The 22,568-nt window shown below is 42.8% G+C and overlaps 1 protein-coding gene and 1 pseudogene across 8 annotated transcripts in view; one reads left to right on the top strand and one right to left on the bottom strand.

Moving 5' to 3' along the window:
- LOC149320698 (uncharacterized) overlaps positions 1-22,144 on the top strand; it is a 49,554-nt gene extending 27,410 nt beyond the window's left edge. For 4 of the 8 annotated variants that reach the window (XM_089502783.1, XM_089502761.1, XM_089502774.1 and 1 more), the window contains exons 8-11: positions 4,735-4,893; positions 14,382-16,589; positions 18,259-18,311; positions 20,316-22,144. In XM_089502783.1, coding sequence (XP_089358909.1) covers positions 4,735-4,893; positions 14,382-16,589; positions 18,259-18,311; positions 20,316-20,360 — 2,465 coding nt within the window. In that variant the 3' untranslated portion in view covers positions 20,361-22,144. The other 4 variants (XM_089502811.1, XM_089502767.1, XM_089502768.1 and 1 more) reach the window with 4 other exon arrangements.
- Positions 9,845-10,615, bottom strand: LOC149320699 (CD82 antigen pseudogene; annotated as a pseudogene).
- Positions 22,145-22,568: the final 424 nt, after the last annotated feature.

The raw sequence follows: 22,568 nt of genomic DNA, 5'->3' as shown, positions 1-22,568 counted from the left end.
GATCTGAGATCCACAACCTTGAATATCTGCAGAGGGGCGACCGCCACTATTTTCTGTGGTGCGGGACGCCCAGTCCGCACACATGGGTGTGCCCCATTCAAACCTATGGGGCATTTACTAATACTGCATTTACAGTTGAGTCTCGCATTACGTGGGGGATCCGTTCCGGACCTCCCCACGTAAGGCGAATTTCGCCTATGCTTGAGGCCCATTCAAATGAGCCCCAGTGGGTTTCATGGACGAGCCAGGAATCAAACCCTGATCTCTAGAATCATAAGACTTTATCACACAGGGGGAAATCGGGGGTTTAAATTGTTATTATTCTGGGAAAGTCATGTGATCATGGGAAGATTTTCACACAAATTGCGATTAAAGAGGACTTATCCCGGGAATAACCAGATAATAACCAGCAACAAATCATTCACAGGATTTCCCCGTGAATTATTTGTTGCTGGTTATTACCTGGTTATTGCTGGGATATGTCCTCTTTAATCACGATATTGTGTGAAAATCTTCAGCGCGATCATACGATTTTTACAGCATAATGACAGTTTAAACTGCCACTTTTCCCCGATTTTCTCTGTGTGATAAAGTCCATAGTCCAATGCTCAAACCACTATGCCAGTGGTCCCCAAATTGTGCCCTTTAAAGGATTTTGGATTTCAGATCCCAGAATTCCAGACTATTGGCCAACATGGCTGAGGCTTCTGGGAGCTGAAGTCCAAAATCTCTTAAAGGGCAATATTTGGGGACCACTGCATTATGCTATGCTGACTCACTCATTTATTTCTACAGCAAGACATTTTTCATTGTTCTTAGACTCCCGCCCCCCCCCTTGAAAAATGAACATGTTGATTTTCTTTTTGAGAAGACAATAAGGCATTGAATTTGGAACTGACATTTTTGGAACTGACTGACTGATTTAAAAAATAATAATTCTGGACCAAAACACACTGTGGAAATAATCCAGTTTTAGACTTCTTTAAATGCTCTGGTTTAGTGCTAGAGAATCCTGGGAATTGTAGTTTATTTTCATACCAGAGCTCTCTGACAGAAGGCTACATGTCTCACAAAACTACAGTTCCCAGAATTCCCAAGCATTGATCCAGGATAGTTAAAGCAGTCTCAAACTGGATTATTTCTGCAGTGTGTTTTGGACCTCTGACACTGTGGTATAGGCTTTCCTGCTAGGCCAAAGCCTGTCAACCCAAATTTTACCTCATGAGAAGAAAGAGCAGAAAGCATCCATATAAGAAAAAGCCCCAGAAGAGCAAAGCATGTGATTTCTTTGCTATTGACCTCAAAAGTTAGTCAGAGACAAGCAGACTTGTGCATTGTCTTTTAAAAGGATGAACCGAGTTCTCCCTGAAATACTGGGTATATCCACATTGCAGAATTTAAAAAGTTTGACACCAGTTTAATTGCCATGACTCTATCCTACAGAATGCTGGGATTTCTAGTTTGGTGAGGCACCAGAGCTCTCCCACAGAGAAGGCTGAGCACCTCAGCAAACAACAAATTACAGAAAATCACTGAAATTCCTTCCTACACACAACCATTAAAGGTATAGGATAGGTGCTCTCTCCAGTTTTTGCTCTGGCAACCCAAGCCTTCAGGGGAAAAGTATTGTCGGCCCTCCGTATCCATGGATTCAACCATCCATGCCTTGAAAATATTAATTTAAAAAATCCAACAAGCAAACCTTAATTTGCCATTTTATATAAGGGACATCATTTTACTAGGCCATTGTACATAATCATATTTTAACATCCACGTATTTTGGTACCCACAGTGGGCCCTGGAAGCAAATCCCAGGGGATACCAAGGGCTCACTATAGTAGTTGTCCTTGTCTGCTTTTCTTCTAAAATTGGGAATGGTTAATTGGGACTAAAGGTAGCACATGTGTAGGCACATTTGCACACAAACACACACAAATATAGTGGGTGTATGTGCCAGTTTTTAAAAGAAATTGATCTGTCCCTGAGATTCCTGTTTCTTGTCCTGAGAATAAAATCCAATCCCAGGAACTCAGGACCAGGCCATTGTCTGTATTTTATTACTGTCTGTAAGCCGCCTCGATCCTATCGGAGAAGCAGGATAAAAATAAAACATTATTATTATTATTATTATTATTATTATTATTATTATTATTATTTTCTCAGAAACCTACATTGGACTGTTGGGAGACCAAGGGGTCAATTGGAAAGGAAACATTTTTATTATTGCAGCAGCATTGTTCCCAGTAGGAAGTTCATCCAAATTACTGGGACCCCGAATTTAAAGTGAACCCGATTTTTATAGTATTTTGAACAAAAAAACCCTAGAAATCACATTTCATTGGTTATATTGAATTAAACATTTACACCTCTGTATATTCATTGGATGTCCTAACATACGTCTCTATCCCCCGTGGGTTAGCCATCAATCAATCAATCAATCAATCTTTTATCTATATGTTTTGTTCCACTGTCCTCAAACTGTTTATGCAGTACTTCCTTTTATTTGGGTTAGAATAATAAGTTAGGAGGCATTTCCAGTTTGTTTACATTCCAAAACATAATTTTACATGACCTAGAATATCAACCTTTGCTCTTAGTACATGTCAGCACTATAATCTTCAGCTCCTGAGCAGTAGTAAAATTCTGAATTTTAACCCTTTTATCATAGACAATGTGCATTCTGGCAGGCCCTGTCCTCCATTAGAGGGGCCTGGTGGCCTTATTTGGAGGCAAGAAAACAACAAAAAATACACACAATTTCTGCTGGTGATGCTGGCCCATAAATATGTGACAGAATTTGCTTTGTTCGATGATAAATGGGGGGAGTTGTGGTCAGCTGCAGGCTACTGCATAGTGTGTAGAAATGGTTTGTTTGTGTGTGTGAGAGAGAGCATCTACATTGCAGAAATAACACAGTTTAACTATCATGGCTCCATCCTACAAAATCCTGGGATTAGTAGTTTTGTGAGGCACCAGCATTCTTTGGTAGAGAAGGTAAAAGACCTTGTAAAACTAAACATGCATGGATTTCATAGAATGAGGCTACAGCACTTAAAGTGGTGTCGAACCGCATTATTTCTACAGTGTAGATCAGGGGTAGGCAACCTATGGCCCGTGGGCCGGATCCGGCCCTGCGAGGCCTTGGGACCAGCCCCAGCCTGGTCCTGCTGCCGATTGCCGCCGGGGCCTTTGGCCTCTCACGCGAGGGTGTGGGGCCTTTGGCCTATCAGGAGGAGGCAGGCAAGGGGGGGCAATTGTCTATAGACGCCTCAGAAACATGCATTTATATTAACATTTTTTTAAAAATCAGCAAATTTTTTTGCATGTCCTCCATTTTTTTTGGAAAAGTGTCCTCCATTTGAAAATGTCATCCTACATTTGTCCCGGTTTATTTATTTATATAACTTTTTTTTTAATTTTTAAATTATTTATTTTTGGGCTTCGGCCCCCCAGTTGTCTGAGGGAAAGCAACCCGGCCCCCGGGTCAAAAAGGTTGCCTACCCCTGGTGTAGATGCACCAAGAGAGAATGATTGTGACAAAAGAAGTGTGTGTGACGGGTTGGATCTCTGCCGTCTGCCTTACTCTTCTCTTCTGACAGTTGAGGGAGAGGTTGCTGTTACTTACTGGTGAAGGGACAATGCTTTGTACATGCTCAGGAGCATTTATATGTATTAAGAGTTCATTGATATATCTCTCAAAAAAGGCGTGTGGTCAAGGAGGAGCAGGGTTGGTAGTAAATGGCTTGTGGCTAAAGGATGAGAGGTGGGGCAGTAAGACCTATAAGAGATACACTGCATCCCAAGTGTCCTCCCCACGGATCGTTCACATTATAAATGTGGGAAGGAGATTCCACATGTTTTCTTGCAACTTCCATCATCCACCACTATCGGTCAGTGCTGATGGGAGTTATGGTGCAGTATCTGGAGGGCCATGTTATCTATACCTCTGTGAAAAAGTACATTGTAGAAGTACCGTATATACTCGACTATAAGTTGACCTCGTGTATACGAGTCCTGCAAGGGCAAGTTTTGAGGTCAAAATTATGGATTTTGCTATGACCTGTGGATAAGTCAAGGGTAAAATTTAGGGGCACATAGCAAACGATCTAAAGGATGAAGCAAAGCAAAACAATGTCAAAGAACTTACAAAATTCCAGCAGACATAACTCTTTGTGCTTACTCTTAAGACTGGATGGATAAGAGAGTAGAGGGGGTCGGTGCTTCACATATTATACTGCTTTTCACCAGAAGATGGTTCCTTCTTTTAAATAAGAGTTAAGATACAGTACTACATTGACCCATGGATAAGTCGACTCAGGTTTTTTGTGTCAGTTTTTTGACCTAAATTTCTAGACTTATACATGAGTATATACAGTAATACTGATTTTCTCTTAATAATGAGCAGGCAGAATAGCTTTCTTGTTTGGACATTTTCTTTGTGGGTTGCATCCACATTGCAAAATAATCCAGCTTGACCCCACTTTAGCTGCCATGGCATGGTATGGAATTCTGGGAACTGTAGTTTGTCATGGCATCAGAGTTCTCTCACAGAGAAGCCTAAATGTCTCACAAAACTACAATCCCCAGAATGCCATAGCATTGTGCCATGGCAGTTAACGTGGGGTCAGACTGGATTATTTCTGGTGTGTAGAAGCAGCCTATGGGGAGACTTGGTCTGAGGCTCTTTCTCTTATTCGTATAAACACACATACACTTCTTTTTCGTTGTTTTCAGCAGCTGACATGTGGCAGAGTGATGATGACGGGGAACCAGGTGAGGCCTCATGGGAAGGAAGCAAGAGTTTGGAAGCTGAAGAGAATTCTGGGGGTCTGGCTGGACCAGAGATGCGAGAGGGAAACGAAACAACTGAAAAGAAGAGGGAGAAACTAGCAGGTAATGGCTGAAACACTTGAAGGAAGACCATTTTTTGTCTTGGAGTTACAATGGCCTCTTGGAAGGCCAATAGCTTTCTCCAGCTCTGAGCCTAGATTTTTTTCTCTCTCTGAAAAAGTCCAGATTACACTGCAGAAATAATCCCATTTGAGACCATTTTAACTACTCTGGTTCAGTGCTAGGGAATCCTGGCAATTGCAGTTTCTTGTGGCACCAGAGCTCTGATAGAGAAGAAAAAATGTCTCACAAAACTACAGTTCTCAGAATTCCCTGAGGAGGGGGGGACAGGAGGAAGAGGAGGAGGAGGTGGTGAGTGGCCAGAGGCCTCTGGCTACAAGGTTTTTTTTGTTGTTGTTTTTATTTTTGGTACTTTTAATGCTAACAAGTCTCCCTTGTTTTGACAATGATAGTGTGATGATGATGATGATGATGATGATGATGATGATGATGATGATGATATGAGTCAGCTTCAGAGGCATGCAGGCACTGTTTCAGAAGCCGAGAGAGTGTGACTTTCCAAAGTGCCTTTTCTGTGTGTTTTTGGTTCTTTAATGGTGATATTGATATCAGAAAGCCTCTGAGGCAAGGCCAATGTAAATTGCTGTGATTTTTACAAACTCATGTGCAGTGAAGAAAAACCAAAGTCCCTTGACCAAGTACACACTTCTGAGAAGTATAGTTGGTGCAAGAAACCTGAAACAGCAAATCCACTTCTTGTGAAACCACTTGGACATGTTCAATATATGCATAGCCATGTTAAACCATGTTCAGTGTGAAACCCAAAGAGTTTGGTTCTGCAATAAGCCTCTGATTAAATATGCAAGAGATTGCCATGTTAAGTAAAGTCATGTGAAATGCCCAAATGTGCTTAGTGTGTGTTTTGGAATTGTGTGTGTGTGTGTGTGTGTATTGGGGGGGGGGGGTGTTTGGCCAGAAAGGGAAGTCCATTTCTGCCATCTGTGCCCTCATGCCTTCAAGATACAAGGGCTGGGAGGTGTGGTTGTTGTTGTGTGCCTTCAAGTCGTTTTCCTGACTTATTATGAAACGATCCTTTGCAAAGTTTTTTCAGAGGTGGTGGTGGTTTGCCGTTGCCTTCCCTTGAGGCTGAGAAAGTGTGACCCCCCCCCCCCCCCCCGGGCAAAGTTTGGATTTGTTGCTGTGTGTGCCTTCCAAGTTGTTATGGCTTCTGTGGGGTTTTTCTGGGCAGTTTTCTTCAGAGGGGGTGGGGATGCCATTGCTATCCTCTGAGGCTGAGAGAGTGTGACATGCCCAAGGCAAAAAAAAAAGGAAAGAAGGAAAGAAGTAGTAGTTAATTTCTCAAACCCTTTCCTTCCTAATAAAGTCTTGTGTGCAGAAGAGGCGGGAGGGGGTTTGCTTTTGCAGAACTGCAAGGCTGCAGAAAAGAGAAAAGAAAAAAAGAGAGAGGTTGCATGACGACTGGTTTGGTTTTTACTTCAAAATATGATGTGCGCAGTGTATGTAGGAATTGTTTTTTTATATTTTATTTATTTAATTTAAAAAAATTAAAAATATTTAATTATTTATTTTTTGGCTTCAGCCCCCCCAGTTGTCTGAGGGACAGCAACCCGGCCCCCGGCTCAAAAAGGTTGCCTACCCCTGCCTTAGGAGCTCTTGTGGGCTGGGAGGAAATACAAAAATGCTTAAATAAATTAATAGTCCTCCTTGTAAGTGCTATATGGTTTAAGAGCAGTAAACTGATGCAGAGAACCCAGAGATCTCTGAAGGAAAGCTTTGAAATCCATGCCCTATGAGGAGCTCTTTGGGGACCTGGGGATGTTTAGCCTGGAAAAGAGAAGGTTAATATATGATAGCCCTGTTTAAATATTTGATGGGATGTTATAATGAGAATAGAGCAAGCTTGTTTTCTGCTGCTTCAGAGGACATAGAGCAATGGATTCAAACTACAGGAAAAGAGATTCTAACTCAGCATTAGGAAGAACTTCCTGACAGTAAGAACTGTTCGACAGTGAAACACACTCCCTTCGAGGGTGGTGGAGTCTCCTCCTTTGGAGTTTTTTAAACCAAGGCTGGATGGCCATCTGTCAGGATGCTTTGATAGAGTCTTCCTGCATGGCAGGTGGTCTCTTTCCACTGTATGATTCTATGGCGCACTCCTGGCCTAAATCATGTCACCCTTTTGGGTGCCCACCTTGTGACACTACTACTAAATGCTGCCCTTAAAGGGCACAGTTTGAGGACTCAGCCACTCACTGAGTAGGTTTCCCCTATGGAAAGCAGCAATGCTCTAAATGATAGCTTACCATTCATCTGTGGCAGCAGACAGTGTTTTACATAGCCAATGCTACCGTATTTTGGAAAGCAATAAAAGAGGACACATTTACTGACTACTTCAAATTTTTGATCACTGTGACAATTCACCCTACTTATTCAGTTTGTACACAGAAAACATACAAAGAATGGGTTTAGACTTAAAAGAAGGAGGAGTGAAGATAGGAAGAAGGAACATCAACAATCTAAGATATGTGGATGACATAATATTACTAGCAAAGGTTAAGGAAGGAAGTACAAAAGCAGGTTTGCTGCTGAACATAAGGGAAACAAAAATAATGACCATGGAGGACCTCATAAATTCAGCTTTGACAATGCAGAAATCAAAATTGTTAAAAGATTTCCCGTACTTTGGGTCAAACGTTGAACAGAATGGAGGCTGTAGTCTTTGGATCAAACGTTGAACAGAATGGAGGCTGTAGATAAGGAGAAGACTAGGAATGGGAAGGGCAGCCACGAAAGAGCTAGAAAAGATTCTAAAGTGCAAAGATATACAACTGAGCACTTAGAATTATCCAAGCCATTGTATTCCTCCTCATCATGTATGGATGTGAGAGCTGGATTGTGAAGAAAGTTGATAAAATCAATTCATTTGAGATGCAGTGCTGGGGAAAAGTGCTGAAGATACCGTGGACAGCCAAAAAGTCAAACAGTTTCATCCTGGAACAAACCAAGCCTGAAATACGCTTAGAAGCCAAGATGATCAAATTGAAGCCTTTTGTATCATGAGGAGGCACAGCTCACTAGAAAAGACAATAATGCTGGGAAAGGTTCAGGGTAGAAAAAAGAGAGGAAGACCACAGACAAGACGGATGGACTCAATCAGGGAGATCACAGGCCTGAATCTGCAGGACCTGAGCAGAGACGTTGAGGACAGTGGGGCTTAGAGATGTCTCATTCACAGCGTTACCATGAGTTCAGGTCAACTCAAGGGCAGTTAACAACAACAACGACAACTACTATGTTAAATACCCTATAAGCTCCTAGCACCTGTGAAAAGTCACCACTGCTCAAGTGAGTCAGTCCAACAGACAAGACAACCCTTCCTAACAGCTGAACACCATCCCAGCAACAGCAAGGGGCGTCTTTCTCTTCACTGTTTTCCTCCCCAATGGGCATCTCTCTCAGGATGGAGGTTGCTCATGGTCCCAGCAACCACAGTGGTGGCTTCAATCTCTGTTCCTCAGAGCTCTACTACCTGATCATCCGCTTCCTCTAACCCAGATCTTGTAAAAGAAAACCCGAATGTTTTAAAATCACTCAGACAGAAATGTTAGCTCTGAAAGAGGATATGTCCAAGAAATTGGAGGAAGGGAATGTTAGCTCTGGAAAAGAATCAGTGACTTGGAAAATAGAAAATATATGGTAACCCCATACATAGCTGGCTGTCACATGCCACCTTTCAAAGCCACCACTCACCAAAGAAATGAATACACGGTTGGAGGACAAGCATTTTCCTTGTCCTCTCTTGTTATAAAAGTTGACAATCAAACAGCATATTCCCATTAGCCTGTGCAGATTCACTGCTGCTGTATATCACATTCTTTGTTAAAAGACATTCAGTTGATACTCCCAAGCTCTCCCCCCACATACAAAATTATTACTGGTTAAATTAGAAGATGAAATCAGGGCCTTTCTTTGGTGGTTCCCCAAGATAGAATAAGTGAAATGGAATCTTTTTTAAAAAGACAAGGGACATAGTAAGATGGATAACAGTAGATTCAAGAGAGAGTTTAGTAAATCTGAGAAATTAGTCATTTTACTGTCTGAAGCAAAGCGGCAGCTGACCACACAAACACATGAAGTCATGATGTATAGTACCCAAAGTCAGCCAAGTTAGTCTGGCTCCTGAGACAGAAAAGTGCCACAACACGTGTGAGGAGTCCATGGCCTACCAGATGATGTTGGATTCCTCATCATCTTTGACCATTGGCTGTGGTGACTGGTGGGAGTTGGAGTCGAGCTACATTCATTTTCCTTTCCTACAAACACCTCTTCCCATCTGCAAACAGTAATGGGTGAGATAACCAAGGAATTACTGCCTTTCTGCACTATCCCAAATCTACTTCTTGAGGGAGATTTGCCTCACTTTGCCTAGCGGTAGAGCCAGACCATGAAGCAAAGAAAGGCAGAGGCCTATCAGATGAATTAGAAAAAGGGTGCTCTTTTCTTTGCCATGTGTGCTTAAAAAGAGAGAGTACTTGGTGATCAAAGCCCCCACAATTCTGCCAAATAAAAGAGAATGCAAGGTTTATTGTGTGCACAGATCAATGATAGTTGAGAACCAGAGTATCCCCAGTCTTGTCACAGAAGGTCCAAAGTGGATCAAAATATGGGAAAGACTGTCTAAAACAGTCCCGGTGGCAAAGGCAAATGGTGCCACGCAAGCAGAGGAAGATGAAGTGGATTCCTTCCTAACGAGAATTAGAAAGTGGGGGGAAGTGCCAAACCTTTTATCCTTCCAAAAATGTATAGCAGTCCCATACGTGCACAGTAATGTTGGATACTCCAGGAACGATGGCCAGTGCTAAACACAGTCCCAAGTCTAAAGAATCAGTGATACTGATTGCTTTGGAGTAGCCCTGAAACCAGACATGTCTGTGTTTTGGGAAGTGTGCGTAGGGAGGCGGGTTCACCATCTTCAGAGTCTCCATCTTTTCTTCTTGCAGAGGCAAAAAGCAAGGACTATGCCCAACATCTCTGAGAGCACCAACCCTATGGAGACACCAATAATAATGTCAAAATTCTCCTCCATCCATGTATGGACAGCTCTCTCACATCCCTGCTGTCTAACTGGCCAGTCATTCACCGTGATGTTTTGAGAGGCTGCTGCCTTCTCCAAGGGGCAAAAGCCCTCTTGTGTCATGGTGCTGTTGTCACAGGAGCAGGGGTAGTAGGTCAAGTTTCTCTCCTGAAGGGCCATGTTGACCACCCAATTTTCTGGTCCCGTCCAGCCACAGCAAGAGAAATGGACCTGGACATAGTCCAGCACGGTCTCCAGGCTTTTATTCACTTTATCTGTTGAGTTGTAAGTCTGAAGAAGCTGTGTGAAAGTATCCGATACTTTGGTTCTGAGAGTTGTATCCTGAAAGTACACAAAGAGCCCAGCTGCCATCTGGGCTGCGAAGATGAGCACCAGGCAGATGACATACAGGCCCAAAAAACACTGGATCTCAAATAAAGTGGCTGCACAGCCCAGGAACCCCTTCAGCAATATAATACCCCCGACTCCGATAAGGACGTAGATGCCCACCTTGATCAAGGGTGAGGAGGCCTGCAGGAACAAGGTGAAGGGGGCTTTCTCAGTCAAGATCCATACCCCACAGCCTACAATCAGAGCTCCCAGGATAAAGAAAATATGATTGAAGAAGAAAAATACGTATGGTGTGATTCTCACACAGCATAAACCCATTCTTTTCTCTTTTTTTCCCCACACCACCTTCTGTTTCTTTTCAGAGCTTGGAAGGTAGAAGATTCAACCGCCCACTCACCCAACGGAACGTGGAAGTTTCTTCCATGTGTTCCATGCCAAGATTGGCAAAGTGTGCCCTGCAGGCTGCATAGCACCTGGTCCAACCTATTTTGCCCCTTTTGGGTAGGCCGATCATATGTACCATTTTAAACTGAACAGTATCATTTTGTTCATATTTCCAGACTGTCCCGTTATTTTAATATAAATGTCAGCTTTTTTCCGTTCTCAAGAAAAATGCCCTGTTACATTGTGAAAATGGTTTGAAGATCCCTGTTTTTAAAATCGTGGTTGTCATATGCAAGAAGTCAAGGGGCTGCGTTCCAAACATACTTTAGTTCTCTGAAGATGTCAGCCACAGAGGCTGGCGAAACGTCAGGAGTAAACTCTTCTAGAACATGGCCACATAGCCTGAAAAACCCACAAAGAAACTATACTTTAGTTCCATTGAAAAGGATAATGTTTCATCTACTGAGGCAGCCATCAACTTCACCAACTGAAAATCTTGTAAACAATTTAGAGTCTGGAACAAGTGAAGCATTTGGAACTACTAAAACAAAATTGTGTCATGGAGTGTGAGGCGTTTTATGATAAGGTGCTAAAAGAACAAAATTTGCTGCATAAGGTTACTTCATCAGAGAAATATTCATGGTATCATCGTGGTGAAATACAGTTCCCCTCTACATCTGCCTAAACTTTTGTATGAGTTCTGTCATTGAAGAATAATTGTTAGATCAATATGTTCATGTAATAAAACCCTTGTTATTGTCTTACTTTTCCATGAATATGGAATATTACATACCCTCATCCCGTTTTTGCCATCCCAATGTCTCATTTTTGTCTCAAGGAAATACAGTCAGCCTACATCTGGGGAGAGAAGGGAGGCCTGTTTTAGGTTCATGGGGGCTTTTTCAAAACAGTCTGGTCGCTTTTGGTTCTTAGAAAAATGGCCCTGATGAGCCTAAAACAAACTCTTTTCTTCCTTAAAATGGAGAAGAATGCTGTACAAGCAAACCTAAGGAGCAAGCATAATTTTCACGCTTGTTCTTTGTATTTCATTCCAGTGTTGTGGCTGTTTTCAATAGCGTATATGAAGATGTTTTGGAACATGGTTCAGACTCTTTTGTACATGTTTAACTTAACTTGAAATCACCAGGAACTTACAATATTTTCTATAATGAAGCAAACTGCCCCCCCTCAACATGTCTCCTCTTCACACAAGGCTTATGGTCACTTTCTGACTTTTACCCCTTCAGTGCTCTATTGTGTTCCATAGAGATTGTGATGGGCCATGTTTATTTGGATATTATAAATTTTATATTTTATATAATATAATATATATTATTTTATTATAGGTCAGCTCCCAAACATAGAAATTGTCAACTCCACTTGTAGACCAATAGCTTTTCCATTGTAGCCTGTTCAGGTCACTCTACCCATGTCCTTCATCTGTGATTTGTTGCTCCCCGTACTGTTTTTAATATATAGGAGCACCTTCCCCAACTTGAGGTCTTTTAGATATTTTGTACTTCAATGCACGGATCTCTCATCATTGGCCTTATCTCTGTGACTAATGGGAGCTATCCAAGAGAACTAGTTTGGAGAAGGCTCTTTGGGGAAGTTTATTATGGAGTATCCAGAAGTGATATGCTCATTGTCTGAAGTGACATGATCCAGCTTGTTTCCTCAGTCCTGATTTCAGGGTAACGTTGCCATAATGGAACTGGAAATGACTCCTGTACCTTTACTGGTACACAAGAGGGAATTTCAGCAGGTGTTGCTTGTGACCTGGTTGCATGAGAGTCAACACGTGCTCAAATTTCCAGCTATATACATAACCATTAAATGTACAGGAGCAGTCTCCAGTTTTCACTCTAGCAGCCCTATTTGTGGGGATGGTGGGAGCTGCTGTCAGCTGGACACATAAACTGAAGGTCACCACAGACACGCAAAAAAAAAAAAAGGCCAATGAAACCAGATGCTGGGAATGTGTGTTGTTTTTCAAATGCAGCGGAACTACAATATCCCTTATCCTGGTAAATGTTTCTCGGCAGTATGCCTCTGAGGAAGGGCTGCCTCTCCTGCACACCCAAAAGCATTTGGGAGCCAGAATGAATTTCTTTTTTAGCACTGGGAGTTGTAGTTTAACCCATCAGGAAGTCGGTGGGTTGGGAAAGTTGTTTTGAAAGCTCGGCTGGACCATTTATCTCCTAGGTTTTAAAACAGCAATTTTTAAAAATCTGGCAATTGTTCTGGGTTTTTTTTGCTACTTTTTACCTCCTCTTCTTCCTGCCTCTTCTGTACTTTAATTTTAAGAATTCAAAGATATAGCTATTTACTCTGGAAAATCGGTGTGCAAAGGGATCTCGTGGCACTTTTGAGTTAGTATCAAAGGTGCTACAAAATCTCTTTGTTTACTTTAACTTTTAGAGTAATGTGTCAGTATATTAAATAGACAATATAGGCACAGATGCCCTAATCTGTGGTGTAGTGGTTTGAGTGTTGGACTGGGACTCTAGGGACCAAGTTTCGAATCCCAGCTCGGCCATGTAAACCTACTGGGTGACCTTGGGTAAATTACATTCTCTCAGCCTCAGAGGATGGCAGTGGCAAACCCCTTCTGAAGAAATTTTCCAAGAAAACCCCATGATAGGTTTGCCTTAGGCTCACCATAAATTGGAAAAGACTTGAAGGCACACAACAAGAACAACAAATAGACAGATGCATGCTTGTATAATTATTAATTTATTCACTAATTTTTAAATTTGCATGTGATGGGGAAATGTCTTTTTAAGATGATGTATATGAGGGTGGTCTTCTGTTTTGCTTTTTTTTATCCCAGTGCGGGTTGTAGGAAAGGCATCCCTCCTTTGCTGGGCAGATCAAGATATTTTGCTGCCTGAAGTGAAGCAGAAAAAATCCTGCCCCCTTGCACAAGTTAGTTCCAAATGAAGCACCAGCATTTTCAACTCAGTACTTGGTATTTTGTTGCCACTAAGATAGAGATGGGAATTGGGCAGATGCTGTTAGACTGCAGCTCCTGATAGTCCTAGCTAGTACAGCCGAAGGTGGAGAATCTGAAAGCTGCACTTCAGCAATACCTGGAGCTGTGCATAGTTTCCTTCCCTAAATAAAATCATGTGTGGCCACAGCCTTCTTCATAAATTAGCATTGTTGGTGTGCTAGTATAAGCCGGGCAAAACATCAGAGAGGAACATCATACAGGTCTGGTCTCAATTCATGTATTTTGGAAATTGTGTCTCAGTGTTACAGTTGTCAGGCATTTTAAATATACACTAGAAGCTTAGCTACTGCATTTTGCACAGTCTGAATCTCCTGGAAATCCCCAGGATAGCCCCAGTGGCCAAGATATGATGTGAAACTAAAGAAGGAATGACTGTTAATGTCAGTTTAAGAGAAGTTACAGTTGTAATTATTGTCTTTCTTTGTGTGTTGTCCCCTATATAGACAAAATAGTAGTACCCACACAGAATTGGGGAGCTTTTTGGTAACCTAAACAAATCACAAGCTTTGCACAAGTATAAAAACCTAGAAGTTAAGGCAGAATCCTAAAGACAGTCCACTAAAGACTGTGTATGTTCAAAGGTCATGAAATGCTAACTGGTGGGAAATTAAATGCAAAGGATAAAGGAATGTTCCGCCCTTCAGCATTTTTTGCCACTTACTATTCTTGTCGTTGTTCCAAAAGGCAGTGACCCAGTCCAAGAGAGAGAAGACAACACTCAACTGGAAACACCTGAGCCAGAAGAGGGAGCAGTGTTTAGAAAAGTAGAAGGAAATTCTATTTCTGCTGGTAAGATGGAAGAGATGCCCAGAATCCTTCAAGGTGCAGAAGGTCCCCAGGAAGCTGTTCAGGGGAAATCAGTGAAGAAGAATGCATGCAAATGTGTACATTGTGGACAAGGTTTCCATAAGAGGTCACAGTTGGTTATTCATGAAAGGGGTCATGCCAGAGAGAAGCTGTATGCTTGCTCTGAGCGTGGCCAGTGTTTTTCTTCCCATCCAGATCTTCTCAGTGATGAGGCAAGCCATGAAGAGGAGAAACCGTACCAGTGCTTGGATTGTGGGAAAAGTTTCCGTGAAAAAGCATATGTTATTCATCACAAGAGAATCCACACAGGGGAGAGGCCCTACACATGTTCCGAGTGCGGGAAGAGCTTCTTTCGCCGAGGATCCCTCATTTTGCATGAAAGAATGCACACAGGAGAGAAGCTGTACAGATGCCTGGACTGTGGGAAATGCTTCAACCGGAAGCCGCACCTTGTTGTACATAGAAGAATTCACACAGGGGAAAAACCATATGAGTGTTCCGATTGTGGGAAGAACTTCACTGTCAAATCTGCTCTTAATGTGCACATGAGGACTCATTCTGAAGAGAAACCCTACCAGTGCTCGGATTGTGGGAAGAGCTTCCGTGAGAAAGGAACCCTCAAAATACACAAGCAAAGCCATACATCAGAGAAACCATTCCAATGCTCTGAGTGTGGGAAGTGTTTCAGTTACAAGGCATCTTTTAGGAGGCACAAGAAGACTCATGCAGTAGGACCAGTCTTGAAATCCTATGACTGTCCTGACTGTGGGAAAAGCTTTGGCCGCAAAGATTACCTTATCACACACCAGAGAATCCACACAGGAGAGAAGCCTTACATGTGCTCAGTGTGTGGGAAAAGCTTCAATCATGGTGCAACTCTTGTCACTCATAAGAGGACCCATACGGGAGAGAAGCCTTATGAATGTTCTGAATGTGAGAAAAGCTTCAAGCAGATTTCAGGCCTTATTACACATCGGAGAACTCACACGGGAGAGAAGCCATATGAGTGTCCTGACTGTGGTAAACGCTTCATCCTGAAATCATATCTTGATGTACATAAGAGAATCCATACTGGAGAGAGGCCTTATCAGTGCTCGCACTGTGGGAAGGGATTCTCATGTTCCTCTTATCTTTTGCGGCATGAGAAAACCCACACAGGGGAGCGATTGCACACATGCTGTGACTGTGGGCAAAGCTTCCATTGGAAACGTTCCCTCATCATGCACATGAGAAAACATACAGGGGAGCAGAATCTTCACGAATGCACCATCTGTGGCAAAAGCTTCAGTTGGTCATCAGCCTTGAATGTCCACATGAGAACTCACACGGGGGAGAAACCTTACATGTGTTCCGAATGCGGGAAAACCTTCAGTGGGAAATGGATCCTTATTCAGCACAAGAGGACCCACACAGGCGAAAAACCCTATGACTGTCCCGAGTGTGGGAGAAGCTTCCATGCAAAGTCATCACTCTTTGCACACAAACGAACTCACACAGGAGAAAAGCCACATGAGTGCTCTGAGTGTGGGAAGAGCTACAGCGTGAAAGCCAATTTTGTAGCACACATGAGGACCCACACAGGAGAGAAGCCCTATGACTGCTCTGAGTGTGGGAAAAGTTTCTATAAGAAAGACCGTCTCATGACCCACAAGAGGACCCACACGGGAGAAAAACCCTACCAGTGCTCTGAGTGTGGGAAAGGGTTCAACTGGAAAGTCGGTCTGATCAACCACATGAGGATTCACACTGGGGAGAAGCCATATGCCTGTGCCGAATGTGGGAAGAGCTTCCATAAAAAAGACCACCTTGCTCGGCATGAGATCATCCACACGGGAGAGAAGCCATATGCCTGCTTTGACTGTGGCAAGAGCTTTAATCAGAAAGTTGCCCTGATAGTGCACATGAGGACTCACACAGGAGAGAAGCCGTATAAATGTTCTGAGTGTGGGAAGAGCTTCAGCTGGAAGAAATCCTTGATCACACATAGTGCTGCTCACACAGGGAAGAAACCCTATCAATGCTCCGAATGCACAGAAAGCTTCAGCCGGCGTTCTCAACTGACAGAACATGAAAGTGCTCACACAGGTGAGTAAAGTGATATGGAAAACTTGGTTCAGAAAGGGGAAAAAAGAGGAGAGGTCTTTGGAGAATGGACCTAGTTCAGCAGGGGGCACCTGCTGTGCATATAGAAGGTTCAGTTCCCAGCATCCACAGTTATAAAGTTCTCTGATAGCAGCAGGGTTGGCACCAGTTCTTTGACTTCCTTAGCAGGGCCCTAGAATCCTGTCAGGACCAGAGGCTGAGAACATAACTTTTGAGGACAACAGCTCCCATGGTGGGGGCCATATTGACTGGGGGATTCAGGAAAAAGAAAAAATATTTCTGAGCTCTGGACAGAGCCCACTCTTGGTGCTCATCCTGTAATTCCTCCCAAAGTCAGCCTGAGGCTTGGAGCAGCACTGAGTGGCTGGAGCCTGGCTTCCATTTTAATTATCCATAATGTATCTGATGTACTGAGAAGTCGAAGGATTTCATGGTCAGCATCCATAGATTTTTTGTGGGTCTTTTGGGCTATATGGCCATGTTCTAGAAGAGTTTATTCTTGATGTTTCGCAAGCGTCTGTGGCTGGCATTATGCTGACAAAATGTCAGGAATAAACTCTTCTAGAACATGGCCACATAACCCAAAAAACCCACAAAAATGTACGATCTGGTGTACTGGGATTCTAAGGCATTGTGGGAAAATGAAATGGTGCACCTCAGTCTTCCAGTGATGCTGGTGGTGGCTGCTGTCACTGACAACAGAGAAGGGAGTCAACTGGAGTGTCCACTAGCTTGCAAGATTTGTCCTGCAGAGAGTAGCAGGGCTTTGAAAGGACTTTAACCCTAAAGTCCATATGTAGCCATTGATCCATACTTTAAGAAAAGCAGCTTAGAGCTCCAGCTGAACCCAACTAAAGGTCAGTCTCGTCCAAATTCTTTTTTCTCAATGTCCAGCCAGATGTCTCCAAAAAACCAGGAGCAGAATATGGAGGCATCACACCTTCCCTTTGATCTCTCCACTGCCACAGCAGCAACTGAGGTTGCTCTCTCTTGGTCTGTGCAGATTCTCCCATAGCTATTGTGGTCAGAGATGCTGTAAGATTTCCAGCAATTTAGAAGTCCAGCCATAATGTCAAGCAGCCATAGCCCACCCATTTTCATAATAAGTAAATCAGGACCATTATAATGATCTGATTCTGTGCATAGTTTTACATAAAAGTTTTCTTCTTACATAGTTTTAAAAATTATTTTGAGTCAAGAAATAATATTTCCCCATAGTTCTGGGAAAATGTTTGCAGGGAGGGGAGCAAACTTTTCTTTCTTATGTCCAGGCCTTCCCATCTCTGATCATGACTAGGAGTAAGAGGCAGACCTCCTCTCCATGGATTTGCCTTATGCCCTTCTAGAACTGTCTTTATTACCATCACTTCATCTTTTTTGCAGTAACCTCTACACATTGACATAATGCTCTACAGAAGAAACCTTTTCTGTTTGCTCCTTTGAGCCTACAGCCCACTCATTTCATTGGAAGATTGCCAGGTTGTAGACATACATGCATGGAAGAGTGGCGTCTCTCAACCAGTTTCTCCACAGCAGTGAATGGTGTCAGAAACTTCCTATTGTATCCCCAGAAGAATCTATGGTGCGTCTGGGTGTGGGTGTGTTTGTTTTAAAGCTAAAATTCACCCCAGGACTGTTTCCTATCTTCTAGGTTTTGTTGCTGTCTCTTCAGAACTCACTGTGGAGGAAATCAGCACAGCTGTGGTAAGGGAGAACTCCTGTGATTTTTTATTTTAATTTTTTTGGCCTTACCAACAGAAAAGGTCTCTTAGGCACGTTACAGACCGCCTGTTTGGGGCGGCCTGTAACCGGCCCTTTCCCCGCTGTATCAAGGCCTCAGCTGCCACAACGGCAGCCTCCGAGGCCCCAATCCACCGCTTTCCAGGCGCGGGGAAGCGGCAAAAGGCCGATGGTGGAGGGGAGGAGGAGAAAGTGGCCGCTCGGCCCCTTTCTCCCTTGCGTCCCTGGCGCAGCCGTCTAAAGGCTGCACCAGGGACGCAAACCTCAGAAGGAGCTCCATTTTGGAGCTCCTTCTCGCGTCGCGGAAAGGGCGCTCTAGGCGCCCTCACGCGGCTCGACGACGTCACAACCACACAGCCTCGTTTGGAGGCGGCGCAGTGATGACGTCGTCATGGCGACCCCCGTGTAGAACAGGCACCACCATTTTGTACGTGCTAAGCACGTACTAGGATTGGGGGCGTCCGGAAGGGACGCCCCTTTATAACCCTAGTACGTGCTGAGCATGTACTTTTAGGCGCGTCTGTAATGCGCCTTAATAACCTTATGTTGCCTCTTTTTCTGTAACAGAAGAAGAAAACTTCAAATGGTCTGAGAGCTGCCCTGGGTCTTTTTAATTCCAAGGTCCAGGATAAACTGCATCAAACCCAGAAATGCTTTTTTAGAAATCATATGCAAAAATCACTTACAGATTTGGGAATTTTTGCAACCTCCAGGAGATGGGTTGGTGAGGCCTGCACTGTGCTTTGATAGAAAGCAACTCAAGGAATGGAAAAAACACATTCTTCATAATTAAAAAATAGGGAGAGAGGGACGAAAAAAATTGTGGAGACTTGTAGGTTGCAAAAGCAGGTTCAGGGGTAACACACCATCTGTGGACCAAATTTTGCCCATCTATAGAATATCCTGGCACATTCCAGATGTGTTGGACTTCAACTTGTCAAGAGCATGCTTGCCGGGGATGAGTGCAGTTGCATTCCCAAGACATTTAGAGGGTGCCAGGCTGGGGGTAAGTTGCGTTAGAAGCTCCAGCCAGGGAATTTCAGGCAAGGAGACAGACGGGAGCAAGGAAGAGAGATCCTATGTCAGTAATCCTATGTTGATTAATTTATTTATTGGATTTATATTCCTCCTTTCTCCCGAAATGGGCTATAAAGCAGCTCAGAAGGAAGTCCCATTGTATTTAAAGATGCTTTCTTGCTTGTTAAATTTTGCATTTTTCTTTCCCTATTTTTGGCAGTCAATATGAAATCCATCCCAGGGTTCCAGGGAGGGAAAGTAGCCCTGGGAACTACTGAAGTTAGCCATCTGACTTAAGACTAATATTTTAGTCAGTATGCCAGGTCCAAATTCACAGCAGCTTGACATTTCATAAGAGGTGCTGAGGAATAACTGAGGAGAGGGGTTTTGTCTTTCAAGGATAGCCATATGACACTGGTGCTTTAACATCTGCACTCATTTCCAGTCCTTTCCAAGTGCAATTCACTTTTAAAAGCCTGAAACTGGATTCAGGAAAAAATTATCTGGACCATTTGTCCTATTCCTCATTTCCACACTGACAGATAGACAGACAAATGGTGGTGGTGGTGGCTGTGCTCAGGGTCCACTTTGTACTTTTTGCCCCAGGTCACTAAATTAAGTCCCATTACTCAATAGCCATCTGAGTTGTTTGGCACACCAGCACAATACCCACTGGCCTCAATCTTACATCGTCTTGACATATCATTGTTGCAACTATTTCTATGTGGACCTATGCTACGTTGAGCTACTTTGCATTAGTTCTTCCTACAGAGGCTACTGAATAATGGGATTTATTGATATAATAATGGAGTAGGACAGAATGGTACCACTGGATGGTAGTCCAGAGGAAATGCCCCACTGTGTCCAGTAATAACTATACCGCCTTTTAACAGAAAAGTGAAATGTGGCTTTTAATGTTTTCTCGTTCTAATCCTCTTTTTATTGTTCCAGATGAGCTTGGATTGTAATGCAATCATTTTGACCACTGCCGTGTAGAGCGAAATCCCCTGCAAGCTAAACCGGGGTGAGAGGAACAAGACTTAACCATGGTGCTGCAGGCAAGAGTCTTAGGCCAAGGCCCCAGGCATGAAAGGGCAGAAGCAGTAACCTCCCAGACGTTCTCCTGAACTCCCCAGCCATTCTTTTTTTGTTGTTGGAAAGAGTTACGTATGCCACACAATGGCTACAGTCCTATTTGCACACACTTGCATAGTCAGGGGCAACAGGAGAGAGAAGGCTGTGAAGGCTGATTCCATGATGGAAGGCAAATGAAGCATTAGGTATAATAGGTTGTTCAGGCCTGGTAGATTTTGGCTCCCCCATCCCACGACCACAGCAACCTTGGAAAAAGTGGGGCAGCCAGAACAGTGTGCCTAATAGGATTCCTACCAAACTATTCTGGGCCTCCAAAGCCCCTTCTCTCTGGTGTGGTGGTGGGCACTGTCCCATCATCAGAGGTTAAGTAAAATTCAACTGCCAGCTCAGTCAGCTTCTGTATGTGGAATGAGGGAGCAGCTGCCATCTTGACATTCACATCAGGCTTGTCCTGACTGGGAGAACAGTCTGTTTCAAAAGCTTATAGAGATTAATCACCTAACCCTCATTGCAGAGCCATTTTCACGCTGATCCCGCCACCAAGGATGCCCTCTGCATGTAAAGGCCACAGGGCCAGATGAAGACATGCCAAAGGCAGGAAAAAACTATGAGAACAATATAGATCTCGTAGCATTACCCTCAAAATTATTTTGGCAGAAATTGTAATGCCTGAAATGGTGTGTCATTATAACAAATTGTAATACAGAGTGAGCCTCCCTTACCCAAAATGCCTGGGACCAGAAGTATTTGGTTTTCTGTTTGTTTTTTGGATTTTGGAATTCCTGTATTTGTATATACATATATAATGAGATATCCTGGAGATGGGACCCAAGTCTGTATACAAAATTTATTTATGTTTCATATACACCCTATAGACATCGCCTGAAGGTAATTTTATACAATATTTAATAAGTTTCTGCATGAAACAAAGTTTGTTTGAACCATCAGAAAGGAAAGGTGTCACTATCTCAGCCTCTCATGAGAAAAGGTTTGGTTTTTGAAATATTTTGGAATTCTGGATAAGGGAGACTCAACCTGTCCTCTGAAATATATTGCTCTCTAACAGATTGGAAGGTGTTTTTTTTAAAGTTGTTGGGTTTTGAGGGGAGATATTTTAGTGTTTGTTTGGACACGATCCCTCAAAATTTGACGCCCTTTGCTACAGTTTACTTAGCTTACATACAAATCCAGTGCTGCAAGTGCTGTGATGTTTGTTTTTAACTTTGCGAATTCACACAACTGTGAAATGCTGCTGTAGAATGTGCTAGAAATTGGTTTGCTTCAGTTTGTCTGAAAGGATTTTTGCAAATATTTCCAGATCTTGCTTTTTGTAAGCAAGACCCACTTTGAAATGGATCTTTTTGAGGAGACTAATGGTCATTTTACCTTGGGCTTCTTTACAGGATTCTGGAATCCCATCCACTTGTTGAACCTGACAAAAAGCTTTTGCTTAAGCCACTCTAGCAGCATCTCCATCAGCAATGTCAAGTCTGAAACTTGTCCATTTCTGCAACCCAGTTACTTGTCAAAATTAGTGCAATTCCTCCTAAATTATTTTCTCTCAAAATTCCCATTATTCATTGGAAAACTTTCCTTGGATTTTGAGATATATGTATGACTCATTGTCTTCTCTTCCATTTTTTAAGAATATAGACCAGAATAAAATTCATTGGAAATAAGCATTATATCTCTTTGCTTTGTTAAGATGATTTGCTTTGTTAAGATGATTTTTTGTGATCACAGGCTGCCATGGCATTTGTTTTGCCTTACCTACTCTATCTGGGATGTGCATAAACCAGTTGTAACCAATTTTAATTATTTCTGTTATGAGAAAAGAAAAATGAAATCCCTCTGTGTGTGTGTGTGTGTGTGTGTGAGAGAGAGAGAGAGAGAGAGAGAGAGAGAGAGAGAGAGAGATATTAAAGGGGTTTATTTTAGAATAACTGTCGCTAATTTCCTTAATTTTTCAAAATCATCCTTATACAGTGGACACTTGGGTTTGATTTCCTGTGGATACCAAGATCCATGGATGCTCAAGTCCCATAATATACAATGGGGTACTAAAATGATGTACATTATATAAAATGGCAAAATCAAGGTTTCCTTTTT

Source organism: Sceloporus occidentalis, unplaced genomic scaffold (assembly GCF_023333645.1).
Source record: "Sceloporus occidentalis isolate IW3139 unplaced genomic scaffold, rSceOcc1.0.p SCAF_1, whole genome shotgun sequence".
NCBI lineage: Eukaryota > Metazoa > Chordata > Lepidosauria > Squamata > Phrynosomatidae > Sceloporus > Sceloporus occidentalis.
This window is presented reverse-complemented; position numbering and strand designations above follow the sequence as displayed.